At 38.1% G+C, this 16313-nt stretch overlaps 1 protein-coding gene across 1 annotated transcript; it reads right to left on the reverse strand.

The window, feature by feature from the left end:
- Positions 1-1502: 1502 nt before the first annotated feature.
- LOC140157822 (uncharacterized) lies at positions 1503-16205 on the reverse strand. The gene is given in 7 exon segments (XM_072181070.1): positions 1503-9116; positions 9119-9281; positions 9284-9370; positions 10674-10780; positions 12242-12505; positions 13770-15672; positions 15705-16205. Coding segments are annotated over 7 exon segments (3291 nt in total). The 3' UTR covers positions 1503-8850.
- Between the last annotated feature and the right edge of the window lie 108 nt (positions 16206-16313).

Here is a 16313-nt window from a genome sequence, read left to right on the forward strand (position 1 = left end):
CCTGCCAAAACATTATTTTGCATTCTCTTTATAATTAGCTGTGTGCTTACTACAAACTTTTGTTTTAGCAATTAACAGTTCTATTATCAATAATACACAACAGTCTCAACATCAAGCACTTCTTTCGTTATGAACACATTGTGATGTGATTGCTTTATATATCCTACAACATCCTCACTGTGTTTATCGCATAACTAACTAAAAAATAACTTTTTTATATAGCTATTCTATATTGTTACTTCATTCATTTAATACAATTCATATCATTATCATTTGCACGTACATCTACTTTGCACGTACAGTATCCTCAAAACAGGACATATCCTCACATTTTCTCACTCTTGTTTTATCAATCAAAATATATATTTAATTTGGAATAACACTTGGATTTACATCTCATTGGCTTTACACTTTTACTTTCTTGGATTTACAAATCTTTTAACTTCTTTTATATAGAACGGTCTCATCATATAACAGATTTTATAGACTAAATACAAACCAGTTTTGGGTCATCACATTTCCTTTGTACATACTGTAGGACTCCATTATATACAAAAGAATGGACCTACTTTCATATTTACCACATGGATAAAATCATTTACAGATTTGACATAAAAATACTTTGAAAAACTTTTCTCAAAAATATTAGAAACTTTCATGAATTAATGCTTGCTTATATTACACCTAAAACAATGAACACTTACTTATATGAAGGATTCCATTTTAAAACTACAATGGGCAACAACTATTAGACAGTATGGTATAGGTCTATTCCAGTTTAAATCCTTACACCCCCTATGGAAGACATGACCTTAATCTCCCACACAGGGGGTGTAAATTTCAAATGAAGTCAACCCATTCAGGTAACCCCATTTGAAATCCACTCACTGTGTGGAAGATTAAAGTCATGTCTTCCATAGGGGGTGTATGGATTTTAATTGGAATCTGGAATAGGTAGTATAAATGTTGATTATGTGCTTGAAATATGAAATAATGACATGTTCAACAGGCTTTTTCAAGGTGCATATCAAAAAATATACAAAGTCCCTGTACATGATTAAATGATTATTACCCCAAACCAATATTTTTTACTCCTTGAGTTTTTTTAATTTTCTCCATCCCATTTTTGAATACAACATTATGATGACATTAATTATAGACATGTCATGGCCTTGAATAGATTTACTAGTAAAATGATCCAATTGTGTTACCCTTACATAAGCAGAACCAGTCAAATTATGAAATCTGTGACGTTTCAACTTTTGGAGTTTTTCCCACCTAAAATACACTTTATCCCAATCCTCCCCCCAAAAAAAAACCACCCAAATCTTGTGGCCACTGTCCTTCACCCAAATCTGAACCTGAATACATTTTTCACAGCTGATCATAATAAATAAACCTAGTTACAATAATGAATGTGTAAAATAATGATCAATAATTGAATTTTGAAAGTAGAATAAGTCCAAAATAAATATTTTTTTACAAAAAGCATTTTTACTTAAAAAAAAATTATTGAATACTAATACCTGCATGTCAAATAGTTCGATTTCAAGCACATACCAATTCCCTCAAGCACGTACCAAGTCCCTTGCAGACAAAAGTTGTAACTTACACTTACGCTTCCTAGTAAATATTTCCTACATTCTTATTTTGTATCATTTTTACCATGCCAATAACATGGTATCTTTTGCACAAAATGTATTTCTATTTACTCAAATTCTTATAAAATATATGCATTGTTTTGCTGCAATTCCTAGGGTGTGTATCGCTAAACTTTTAACACATCACAGCATTTTAAAACAATTATTGCATTTTAAACGAAGCGACAGGAAAGGAATTACTAGGAAGCAAATGTTATACATCAACTGACTATAGTCAATGCCCATTGCCCTAATCACCTCAAATATTCATATTGGGCAATTGCGGTCGAAATCCATACACCCCTTATGGAAAACATGACCTTAATATCCAACACAGGGGGTGAAAATTTCAAATGAAGTCACCTATTCAGGTAACCCCATTTGAAATTCACAATCCCTGTGTAGCAGATGTCATGTCTTCCCTAGGGGTGTATGGATTTCAACTGGAATAGCCCATTTCATTCTTTGGTTAAGTTCTCCTTTCTATTCAATTTACGGAAACTTCATTGGAACAACAAAAACCTGAAGTTGATAAGGAAGAAAAGACTGAATTTGTTGCTGAACATGTATTTAGGATATCATTTAGTTCTGATCCACTTCAAAATATTGCATGAATCCACCCACATTATACAGATGTAAAGTGTGCTGAGGCTTGTGAATCAACATCTATGCATTGTGCCTGTGTGTAGCGCACTATAAATCACTGCGGGTTCTTTTTATATCATAATTTCAACATTCGGAAGACATTAAATTACAGTATGAAGCCCGCCCCTTTGGCAAATTTTCATAACAAAAGTTCTGAAAATAAATTCTTTAAAAATCTCTAAATCAGCTCTTGTTTCAACAGAAAAAGAGAACTTTACCAAAGAAGAATGCAAATATTTGGAAGTACAATGAATACAACAATGGCCTATTCCAGTTGATATCCATATACACCCCTTATGAAATATGTTACATTAATCCCCCACACAGGGGATGTAGACTTCAAATGGAGTCACCCAGGCAGGTATCCCCATTTAAAATTCATACTCCTGAATGAAAGATTAAGGTCACATCTTTCAAAGGGGGTGTAAGGATTTCAACTGGATTAGCCCAATAAATGGGGCATTTGCACACATTGTTCCCCTGTTAACACTCACCCACCAAGCTTTCCCCCAATTCCCCCCGGAAAATAGTGTTATCATTTATCCCACATTTTTATACATACTTTCTTTTGTTTTAATTATGTGCAGCAAAAATTTTATATACATATACATACAAAGCACATGCAAATGCTTTTTGTTTCTTTATAATATTCTTTATACACAAAATTATACTCTACCCACAGTAAATTCACTCGATACAGATGTACATAAATGTAAAAAAAATACATGTGTACACTGTTATATATATTAGAGGAAATAGATATTAACTGTTTATTATTTTGTGGATTTCTAAGCAACTACTGTCAACAAAATACTACGACAAAAAAATAAAAATAAAAAGTGCTTCATTGGCTTTTAGCTGCAGCAAGGTGCGGGCATGCTTTTTTAAAGTCAATCCGGCGACATTTTCACTCGCATGCAGTACATCGGCGACAACAACAACAACAACGATGAAATAATAATAAAATTAATAAATAATTAAGATGAAAGTTTTGTGTGTGCTTGTGAACTAAGCACATAGATCAGTATTTGTGGAATTTCAAATGTGTGAAATGCATGGTATTTAGAGGGTGATGAATAGCTGTTGATGGCTCGTATTAAAATTATGGTCATTCCACCTACTGGAAAATGGAATTTAAATACCGCCAGAATATGACGAGTATTTCTACCGGCATCAAAATGAATCGGCAAAGTGATTATGTTGTGCAATGTATGTCAGTGCCCATCAAATAATCACATTCTTGTTATAAGCTATGGATCACAAGCTACCAGACCGTTTTGACAGGCTGTTAGATTCCAATGAACACATTACTACACCATCAAAATCATGCTGTGTTGAAATTGGTCTGTTTGTCTACTTTAATTAGGGTATTTGCTATGTGCGTAATTTACCATTCAATCACGGTTGGCACTGTAAAAGAATCAATTAAAACTGGCACATAATGTTCTTCCTTCGCCAAGACCCTAGATTATTTGAGATATATATCGCAATGTTGTAAACAAAGTAGTTACCAGTACATTTCAAATACGAATGCAGCATTTCACACATGAGATCAAATTCCGTAATACATCAATTCCAAACAAAGATTCTTTTCAATTTTCCAGGTCATTTAATAGTTGTGGAACAGCTGCAGTCACTATGAACCAAAATGATCTCATCTCCAATGACGGAGTTCAATAACCACCATTCAACAAGCATAGCTCAAAGGTTGACCTCCAGTTGTGGAGCATGAGATTCTGTACCCATTAGACTCATAGGTCATTCTATGAATGTACAAGTCTATTGGGGTTATGGAACTATGTACTGATGGATGAGCATGTTTGAAATCCTAGTGAGTTTACAATTTATTTTTCATGCTTCATTTGAGGTCTTCCTAAACATTACATTTCTCTAAAAAAATATCAGTCCATACCATTTCCATCTTCATAACTGAATTGGGAGGCAAAATATTGACCTGTCCAATAAGGTGGTCTCTCTTTCTCAAATGAAGCATAAAAATGTGCATAATTTCTTAAACCTGCAATATTGTTAATTACTCTTCAACCAGTTTCTGTCAACACCTGCCATTTTCACAGTCAAATACTGAACATCCCTTTCATGTACAAGCTGATCAAGGAAATCCAGCTGTGTAGAATACAAAAATCCATTTTAAAGGTCAAAGTTCATCAGATGCAATGTTTGTCAGCAAACCTGACTAGTAAAAACAGCAGGAGATCATCTCATCAAGAATTTGAAGTTTCAGATTTTGAAAATAGAAATGGTTAGATTTAGCATATTTTGTTAAGTAATGAATTGAAAAAAGGAAAAGGTCACAGTTCATTAAAACATGCTACGCTGTTATGTAATTTTTAGTAAAATCTAAGAAACATTAAGTCATTGTATGGTTTCAAGCTTGCAGTCTCAACCAGAAAATGGAGCAATTATACAAGATGCCAAAACAAATCTATTTTGAAAAATTACGTAATTCACACAGGCTGGCGATAGCCATTCACACAGGCTGGTGATAGCCAAATTATGCGAACACAATATAGAGGAAGACTATACCAAATATTTATTGATTGTCCAAAATGTTGCAAAAAATGAGCCATCCAAAATTCATCCATCTTCTTTCATAAAGTACTTATAGTTCATCTGATCAATATGCATCAGTATAATACTGCCCAATTTTCTAGGAGCAGCACAGCTAGCAAACCATTTTTAAAAGGCAAAAGTGGAAACACAAGTCAAATTTCTACTAATTCTTTGGTTTCATTCAATGTTAAGTGTGTGTCAGGAATCAGCTCCAATCCCTCTACGTGTGAGCCTATTATACCTTACTTACACCAAGGGCATGCAGATGGCAACTTTCGCCTTTGCCACTACCCCTTGGAATGATCATGTGACCGACATATGATGCCAGGACAGTGGTCACATACCCACCTTATTGCTCACATATGTCACAATTTCAATAGCAACAACAAAAAAAGCACATGTACAAAAAAAGTACTGAATTATACACATGATTAGTTCCATGCTGGGCATGTAGTGGTATTCAAGTCAAAATATTTCCATCCATTTGTCATCTCTCAAGTCAAAATATTTCCAATTTTTTTCTCCTCTCAACTTTTCCTTCACCATCAACTCGAGAAGGCACTTTTGTACATTATACAAAATCTCGTAAGACACACTTTCTTTTTATTATTATTAAAGCATTTAAGGCAGCATTCTTGGGAGTAGGAAATCGTACGCATGGACACTGAATTATCTACAAACCATCTCTTTCATTACAAACTCTATTGCAACAAGTAGCTTCTTAAAAAAGCCTTGTTCCACCATGCCAATGTGCAAACTGAATCAAATGTTCAGATCAAATATAAAATTTCAAGTCCATGCTACCAAAATCCTTACTCCCATACGACTAGCAGCCGACAAAGTGCTCTATGCTACATGTGGCCATACTCTCCTCCCTCCAGTCATGGTTCAGTGCTCTGTAACTTCCACCAGCATGACCTTTAGCAGCTGGGAACAAAAGCTCACACCCAAAAACATCTGGTTGACTTGCTTGTGCCATTTCACACTGAACGTATGAGAGTATGAGTTGACCCCACCATGTAGCCTCTACTCTAGTACTGGTCTGATGCTTATTTGCTTCTTTTTGCTTTGTTTAATCCACAGCTTTACTATGTAAATTTTTACACAATACCTACTGTGCATTTCTATTCACAGGCACTTCTTTTGGTCCCTCACAGTGGAACGTTAGTTTTAAAACAGACTATTCCAGCTGAAATCCATGCACCGACTACAGAAGACATGAGCTTAAATCGTCCACATACAGAGTGTGAATTTCAAATGTGGTTACCTGAATGGGCAACCCCATTTGAAATCTGTGTGGGCGATTAAGATGATGTCTTCCAGAGGGTGAATGGATTTCCAATGGAATAACCCAATAGTCTTGTTAGGCATGGCAAGGTTATTCAAATTTTCTGTCAAGTTAGTTAATGCCATTTGCAAGATAATCTAGCACTAGTAATATAACATTATTAGGCAGCACTTTGGAAAGTTAAGTCAGTTCCTTTTTGAGTAGTTGCAAAATTTGACTTACGTCAAGAATCTTGATCATGGTTGACTTTCCCTTCCTGGCCAATTTCAATTTGTGATCGTAACATTCAATCGTGATTTGCAGTATTATATCGCCAATGAGCTATACTTTTTTAACATTGAGTAATTTGACTACCTGTTATACATAATGATAGATATTTTACCACAGTTTATACTTGATGTTATTACCACTTTCAGGCATCCTTTATTGTTTTTGCAATACTAGGTTTTGCCTGGCTCATTGCCGAACGTTATAATAAAACTTTTATAAAGTCGGATCGCTTTGCAACTACTTAATGAAGGAACTAGGGAATATTCTGCGTAAGGTCACAAAACAATACTAGTAAGTACTGACAGGGGTACTTGTTAAAGCTTTCGGTAAAGTACAGAGTTATTTATATTTGGTACACAAATTAAAGAGAATATACACTGAAATTGTTTCACATATGTAATGTTGATAAATAAATAACTAAAACCTGACAAGCAAATTTACTTAACAGGATCGTTCAACCCTTACAGCTTCTTTTTTAAGGAGTTAGCACTTTACTGTTAACATTACATGACATCATGTAATTCATGTATGTACTCCATTCTATGACGAAATGTCACATTAGTACATGTAATATTTTCTGTGGGATTATACATTGGCTATTACCTTTTAATACAAGGGCTGGTAATGGTTACTCTAGTGCTGAATATCACTATGACATTTTTGACTGACAGTATATTATGTCATTTTAGTTGCCATCAGTTTAATTTTTACTAAACATCAAGGGTTTGGAACCAAACTAGCCGTGTCCAACATCTTCAACTAGTTCTGGATCCAAGCCCTAAACATTTGCAATTCTGCATCTCGGTTAACCCCGTGGGCACTACTGCCTTTCTTACAGTGCCTCTAATTGGTTAATTACATGATATAATCATCTCAGTAACCAACCAAAGTAGAGCTCTTAGCAATGTTATGCTTAATATCCTTCAGCCCTACTGACTATTCTCTTACCATATCTCTGATTGGCTCAATATGTGATATACCCCTCCTTGTAACCAATCAAAATAGTTCTTAGAGGCTGAGAATTTTGAGTGCCAATGGGGTTTAGGAAGATTAAGATTTGTGTGTCATAATTAGTAAGTGAATTTGTGATCTGTGCAGATTCACAGAACAAAATACAAACAACTTTTTCATTTTCTTTGGAATTTTGATTAGATATTGCTGGCTCATTTGATGATAAAATTGGCTAAATGTGATCAGGCGGAGTGATGATGGTTCTTAACGTTTATGTGTGATGTATCAAGCTTTTATACCATAGTTTAACCTATGGTATTTGTAATAGAGCTGTTATGTGATTTCATTATACTTTTGCTATCACACTGACATCGATATCATATGAACAAAATTCTGAGACTAAATATTTCTAAATCAAGACCAGTACTGTTAATTACCGAAATAAGTGCATTAAAAGGCAATTTCTTCATAAAGATTTCAATTGTATAGATGAGTCAGACAATGATGATCAAGTACCATACATAAACTTGTCTGCAATGGAAGATGATTTTATTATTTTGGTTTATAGCTTTGGCAACTAGCCGTCTTGCATCTCTTTCGATGCACAAAATAATGAATATATGAGGAGCCAAATATACCGTGAAGAACCATCATCATGCTCTGATTAGTTAGTTGGATGCACTCAAACTAAGCTGATCACATTCTTAGCACATTTGAAATTCATGTGGTATAAAAATGATACAAGATCAGAAACCACATTGTCGATCTATATAAAAATTCTATTTCCATCAAACCCAACAACTGGCAAAAAAAACCAAAATCATGCCATATCCAGTGTGCTTGAAAACATGATCAACTTAGCAAAGAATAGCATCTAAAAGAAGTCATATTGGAAGATTAGAATTTGTAAGCATTTCAATCTGAGTATCTTATGGCATTATCTTACAGAAAAAAGGCACATCACAAGTGGATACATTTTTGTGCTAAGAAACATTGTAACCAAAGTCGGTTTGTCATTCAATTGAAGAACTCACTTTGTTCTCCATTGCAAAAGAAAACTTTGTTTGGTTAGGCAAATTCTTTATTTCACAAAATTCCACCATGGTTTTTAAAGAGTCGGGTGACTGCAAAATTCACCGACTGCGCCTCTATGTGTATTCTTAAATATTACTCTTATTAATTGGTAGTTTTCAGCTTAATGATCTGTCAGCATCTAGCAACAGATAATTATGCATATAAATCCATGATATACCATAAGATACAAAGATACATGCGTTAGAGAGACTCAAGTCTTGTTTTTATCAAGAAGAGTTTTTACAATATTACTGGCTTACATTGTACAACCTGCATGGCAATTATGTCGAATCCGGTGTGCATTTCAAATGTGAAGTATATCTCCATTCTCAGATACCAGATCAACAATCACGCCGCTGGTGTCATTCCAGCTATACTGTATCATCCATACGGATGATTCAAAGCGATTTGTCATACATAGACAGGCTCTTGCGAGTCGTGACTACTCTCCCTTTCAATCGGCTCTGAGTTCGATCCTAGATCCATCTCGGGATCTGAAGGTAGATCCACATCGACTGGAACGGGATAAGGGTGGCCACCATCGTCAAAGAACCTGCGAAATGTGAATTCAAAGAAAGCATGTCCATGTTCCGGGTGCTTGCCGTTTTCGAGCCCGTTCTGCTGCCGGCCGCGAGGGCCTCCTTCCCAACTGTCGTTGCTCGAGTTGAATTGTTCACTTTCTCCGGTATAACCGGATCAAAGTTTGACACATCTTCTGGAAAGTGGATGGTGGGTTTGTATGGCGCTTTCACTTTGCGGATATTCTGTGTGAAGTCAATAGGCTTGAAGCACGGATGGCCTTTGATGTCAGAGGCCCCGCCACGGCCAAGTCTTTGATCAGCTGCGTGCATAGATTGAGGATGAGATCGTTGGCTTCGTTGGAGAGACCTGCTGCTTTGGGGATGCGTAGTGTGTTAGGCCAGTCAATTACCTAGTGAAGGATATGATCAAAACATCAAAGATATGCTTTAAGGAAATTCAAAACACCACAAAATATATAGACAATCACAAACACTGACATAATATCCTGAAAATGCTTTAACATTTCCTGAAAATGTGTATTTCCCTATACTTTGTACAGAGAAGATCCAAGCAAAATTTCCTGAAATCAGAAAATTTCCTGAAAATTTACATCCCCAACTAGGAGTTTAGTGACTGTCAAAAACAGCAAATGATTGACCAAATTAATTAGAGGTTAATAACTGCGATCGGTTATTTGGAGGCATTGTGAAAAATCTAAACATTTTGCCTTTGGAACCGAGGAATATCCCGAGGGGCGCAGCCCCGAGGATATTCCGAGGTCCAAAGCAAAATGTTTAGATTTTTCACAATGCCCGATATATAACCGATGCAAAGTTATTAACCTCATTCATAACTTCGCTCACTTTGATCTTTTAACTTTACAAAATAACACAAAATTTTCCTCAAAAGTTTGTAAAACTAAACAATTTTTACATCTTCCCTTTCCCAAAATCGATCAGGCTAAAACAAAACGACCAATAAAAAAGTGCGTATCAGAATCTGTGCAAATATGGTAGCGCGCAATCCAAATCTGACAGCCAGCGCCAGCAAGCAGTTCGTTGGACGCTAACACGGCGCACGAGAAGTCAATTGTAATGCGACATTGGAACAATTACGCATTTTGCGGTCAATTGTGAGATATTAATGACCTCGATTTGCGTTCGCGTTTTCACAAATAATAAAATATGATTGGATCGCACGCATCGCGTTTATTAATGAGGTTATGAATACCCCATAACACATAATTGGCATGAACATAATTCCTGGCAGGAATTGTATTATTCCTGACATGGTTTACAAAACTTGCATTTATCAATAAAGAACTCTGCTTGGAAAAAAAAGAGAAGCTTGATCGTCAAGTTGTATTACATCCATAGAGCCTACAAAATTGTGAACTTTAGTCTGAATTTCTAAGGAATCTTATACCTTAAATTGTTGATACGAATGCATTACCAGTTACAGGGCCTTCTTTCCTCAAAGACAAAACAATTATCCGTCACCGTATTTGATTTTCAAATTCAAAGATATCCTAGGATACGACCACTGAACTTTGGTTCATCTCAAGTTCAGTAGTGACGTAGGTACATATTTCACTGGTCGCACTTTCACATCGCACGCTTAAAGTTAACTGCGCAGGGCATGTAAGTGCAAGGGTGGTTTGTTGGCACGCTTCAAATGATGATCTGAAGAATATCATAACATTTTCTTCTCACCTTTCTTTGGGTTTCTCCTGGTGTGTCTGCGTGGAAGGGTGGCTGACCAACTAACATTTCATAGAGGATGACTCCTACACTCCACCAATCACACAGTTGTGTATAGCCTACAAAAGAATAATGGTTCCAAGTTAAGGTAGTTGAATGTATCAGTGTATGCCCTAGAACTCCGCCCTCTATGGCGAAGGTTCGCTATGTCAAAAACAAGGCTTGGTATGTTGAATTTGAGATGAGGCTTAGTTTGTCGAATATGAAATTAGTTAGAGTTACATGTAGCTCAAAGTTTAGGGTTAGGTTAAGGGTTAGATAGCGCCAACTTGGTTTTGGCACATAGCAAAACTTGTTCCATATTCGACATAACATTATTTTCAACATACATGAAGTGAACCTTCGACATCGCAGGCTGAAACCTACGTATCTAGGTCATGAATGGCAGAGCTACATTCGTAAGCAATGTTTACTCGGGAGGCATATTGAATTTGCCATTTTTTATTACAATTTGACACATTTTTTAGCCAAAATTGGGCCAATTTGGGGCAAAATGCTTCATTTGGCGCACTCAATTTCCAGAGGGAGTAACACTGCTCACAAGTAACCATATCTTGCTGTGGGGATCCCCACAATCCTACCATACAGTTTGTTTTACATGCTAAACATAATACCCGTACACATGTATGTACACCTGGCTGGAGGTCTTGTAACCACAAGTCAAAACCATTACCTCATGCTTTCGATGTCTCACACAGTCACACATGTTTGAAGTAGACCCGCCCCAAATGGAATTTCACTTGATTATGACCAAGTTGCTATTTTGCAGGTTTGTTTTGTTTTTACCTTTCCCCAATTATTCTTCCACAGATAATCACAATTATGGGCAATGTCCCAAATCCCCACCTGTTCATGAGTCATTCCAATTAATGTCTGGAATTTTAAATTGCGACACACTTGACTGTGACAAATACCACTTAACCAGCTGTAATTGTGTAACGCCCATCAAATTGTAACTTTATAATGGCCATTTACATTGGAAAGTGATGACAGCATAACAGTGAGGTATTTCAAAATTTCATAACCTGTTTTCTATCTTACATTGAGGCCTACCCTAAAACCATTCTGTTTGGAACAAATTACGAGTTACATTGCATCAGCAGTTTTGGTGAGATGCAAAAACGTAACACCCATTGGGATGGTCCATGCATTTAGTGGAGTAATGACAAAACTATGAGCTTTCTTCTGATATCAAAATCTGTTTAGATCAAGCAAAATAGGGGTTGATCAGGTCATACACCGTTAAATCAAAATCACCTTTTACAACATTTTCCTAATATTTTCCAAATTTATCAATATCAATAGTGGACAGTGGCGTGGGAGCCAGGTGGCAACTGTTCTCTCAGCCCCTCCCGATGAAAATTTGGCATTTTTACCCCCAGCCCTACTTGCAGTTGTAGAGCTGTTTTTGTGACTTTTTTTTAGGGAACTTTTTTATTTTTTATTGATTAACGGAACTTAGGTGCCCCTGCCCCCTACACAATCCCAGCTATGCCACTGACAGTGGACAATATACTTGCCTTCTCTCATGAGGACCTCCGGCGCAATGTAGTTTGGTGTCCCCACTAACGAGTGTGCTTTGCATCTTTCTTGCTGCTGTTTCCGCCGTCTCTCCAACGTCTTCATCCTTGTTCTGCCCACTTTGAAATCGGACACTGTGTTGTTGATGTGTGCGTGATCTTTGTGGTTGTGAGGGTGGTGGTTGTTTTCTGTGCAGTGACAAGCGCTATCAATGATTCCCCACTCCTCGCTTGGCTCCATGCTATCTTGTCGGTAATGGCCCTCTGTAATGAGTGATAACGTAACAGTCAATTAAAAGGATACATGTTTAGTACTGTACAGCAGGATAGTTAAACATGGGATCATTTTTCGTCATTCTAACTGTTCTGTGCAGTTCCTGCAGTTTCTTGTTTTTAAACAGCTACACATAAAATCCTAATTTAGTACATTCATACTTCACTGCACTGCGCACTGCAAAGAATTATAGTGACTTTTCACTGTAATTCCCTGTAGTGTACAATGCAGCGATTGAATGTAAATACCTTAACACTAACACCCCAGGCCTATTTTAGCGAGTGGGAAGGAAAGGAAGGAAGAAAGAAACACAGAAGAACAAGAGAAACCTTTTTTTCTTAGCTGCGGTTTTGAACCAGACACGTGCACAGCCACACCTTGCCACAGCTTTCCGTGACCATGACTGTTCGCATGATGACGCAATCGCATCACATGGAGTACCTGCGCTTGCAGATGCTTTGTGTATTGAGGCTTTTTGATGTTTGATTCAGATAGGGTTAAGGGTCAACAATATTTTTGCAGCCTTTTTAATTTTTTGGTTCCGAAATATTTTGGGAGGCTAGTTTCCAGGGTCTCAGCCCAGATCCTCACCTAAACTAAATTGGTGCAAATCTAGCAACAAGCTTATGTTAAAACAGGCGTCTTGTCAGATTGAAAAGGTTGTCACACATTAAGAAATACCGAGCTTGAGTCAGGTGAGACGCAAGACTGAGTAGTCGCACTTGATGAAAGCTCGACCACTTTTTCAATCAGACAGCGCACCTGTTGAAATATTGTCGCTTGTTATGGATTCTTGTCTTTGCCAAAAGGCCTTCGTTTCATTATTAAACAGTTAAGGGGGTACTACACCCCTGGCCAATTTTGTGCCTATTTTTGCATTTTTCTCAAAAATCATAGCGCATTGGTGACAAGTAAGATATGTATATTATAGGGGCAAGGACTACAACTACTGCACTGAAAATTTTATTTCAGCACGGACAACAATTGTGGAGTTACAGTCAAAAGTGAGGGAAAACCAATATTTGATCAATAAATCAATAACTACTTGTCTTAAGTCTCTGAAATTCCAGTGTAGTAACTGGATTCCTTGCCCCTATAATATACATAACTTTTGTTACCAGTGTTTTCTTAGTTTTTGAGAAAAATGCAAAAATAGTCACAAATTTATCAAGGGGTGTAGTACCACCTTAAAACTGTCTAATAATGTGACCAGAGCCTTTAGGCAAAGATTCTACTCATTACAGTAGTACTTACGCTTTTGGTAGTACTTGGAATCGTGCGTCCACCTAAAACCTGTGCAGAGTCCAAAGTCGGTCAGTTTGATGTGTCCGTCTCTATCAATCAGCACATTATCAGGTTTGATGTCCCTGTGGATGAAGCCCATCTTGTGGACACTCTCCACAGCTAAGATCAGTTCAGCGATATAAAATCTCGCCAGATCTTCCTCAAATATTTCTAGTCTGATCAACAGACTCATCAGGTCTCCACCAGGGATGTAATCCATCACAAAATACAAGTTCTCGTCGTCTTGGAACGAGTAGTAGAGTTTCACCACCCACTCGTTGTCCGCTTCCGCCAGAATGTCACGCTCCGCTTTGACATGCGCGATCTGATTTCTTTGGATCACGTCCGATTTCCGCAATGTCTTGATCGCGTAGAGTTGCTTTGTGTCTCGCTTGCGTGCAAGCACAACCTCCCCAAATGCTCCAACACCTAATAGGTGGATCTTCTTGAACATAAACTTCTCCATTTTGGCTCTTTTGAGTCGTATGTAATTGGATTCTTTCTGGTTCAACATTCTTCGCATTTGATCTTGTGCCTCCTCTGACAATCCTACACGGGCCATTTCAGCCTCCAATTGCATGCGTCTCTTTTGCCTCGCTTTTACAGACTTCAGTACATTTTCTATATGCTGTTCCATGTAGAACTTGTAAGCTTGAGGAGAGTATGTTTTTACCCGCGGTTCACGTAAGAAATCATTGCGCGCATTTTTGTTCTTTCTCTCAGGTACAGGAGATTCGATTCTCTTCGGCCTTTCGTTTCCCCCGCCGGTTGGAACATATTTCTCACTACCCGTGTCAGAAGCTGCTGATGAAATTGAAATTTCAGAGATGGGAGAATGTGCTCGTAAAGATATAACGGGGGAATCAGATCTAGTGGATGAACTTCTGGTGCTTTGGTTAGATTGTGTACTCTGATTTGATTGAGTGCTTTGAGTACTTTGGGTTGATTGAGTACTTTGGGTTGATTGAGTACTTTGGGTTGATTGAGTACTCTGTGTTGATAAAGTACTGATGGTATCTGGCGATGGACCCCGTGCCACAGGCAACTGATCTGGTCCATGAGCAGTTTGTAAAACAGGTTTCTGCACAGCCTGACTCTTCACTGATTGCAACACAGGGGTGTTATAGCCACCTCTCGGTAGGGCAGTTGTTGTGCTTACTGTGGCCGGTACAGGGGTCATCAAGATCTTTGCATGAGGACTTTGAGATGTTATTGAGATTGGAGATTGAGTTCCTTGAGGTGGTCGATATGGAGGTGGAGGCTTGGACGAATCTACTCTTAAGGTTACTATTGCAATTGGTTGCTGTGCATGTGTATTATTGTGCTGCTGCTGCTGTTGTTGCTGCTGCTGATTATTATTATTAGTATAGACATGCTGAGGCAGACTAACAGTACCAGTGATAGTTGCATGATGTTGCCTGTGTGCGTTATAGTTCTGATATGGATCGCCCGTGTTTCGTGCCATCTGATGCTTCGTCTCCTCGTAACTGGGAGGAGGGGGAGGAGGTGTGTTGTTCTGGTGTACTTCTTGATGATTGTTGACAGCAACATGATTAGGCTGCTGTTGCTGTAGAGCAGAATACCCACTCCCTGGTTGATTTGGTATACCTGTACTTTTTGGTCGATGCTGTGTACTGACTTCATAAGTGGGTGGTGGAAGCTTTTTGTTCATCAAAGCCTGGAGGGCTTGATAGTCTGCGAGCAATTGTGAATCTGCATCAGGCGGTGCAATATCAATGTGGGCCGAGCTTTTATACTGTGCCTCATTATGTAAGCCTTGCTGTTGAAGAGTTCTTAGAGAGGGCATATTTGATTGAGTATAAGTCACATTGGTTAGAGCTTGTTGTTGCTGTGGTGACAACACGGGCTGTTGCTACCTTGCTAATAGTAGCCTTATGTGTTTAAGCTAGGAGAAGTATTAGCAAGCGTTCTTGATGGCGACCTCTGGTGCCCACTATTAGTTATTGATAAGCTACTTGTGTAAGTTGTGGAGGACGTTGTCGAGATTCCATAATAACTTTGCACACTTTCCGTACTGATGGTCTGTCTCCGGAAGCGCAACTCATCCGGCACACCGCCGGCTGTGATGCGCAGGTGAGCGGCGGTTCCATGATAGTATCCGCCGACTCTATCATTTGGTTCTGCCAAATGATTTGAACCCACACCATTGATGGTGTGAGTTTCTTGTGGAGTCCTATCTCCATAGGGTTGCCTGTTCAACAGGCCAGTAGGCGGTCCAATGACCGGTTGTCTGGAGTTTACAAACCCGTTCAAATCACTGCTCTGCGTCTGCGACACAGAGGATGCATTTGGATTAACAGATGTTGTTGGTGATCTCTGCGCTTGTGTGGTGGAGCCAACGCTCCCGCCAGACTGTATAAATCTGCTAGCGAAGTTGCTGCACATATCCCGCTTTTAACGGTACCCTGATTTGAAATATTCAGCCTACTAAAGTTTTCACTGGGTGGTGGGGTGTGACCCCTATTGTCTTGACTGAGCAAATGATTTCCTAGA

Source organism: Amphiura filiformis, chromosome 7, assembly GCF_039555335.1.
Source record: "Amphiura filiformis chromosome 7, Afil_fr2py, whole genome shotgun sequence".
Taxonomy (NCBI): Eukaryota; Metazoa; Echinodermata; class Ophiuroidea; order Amphilepidida; family Amphiuridae; genus Amphiura; species Amphiura filiformis.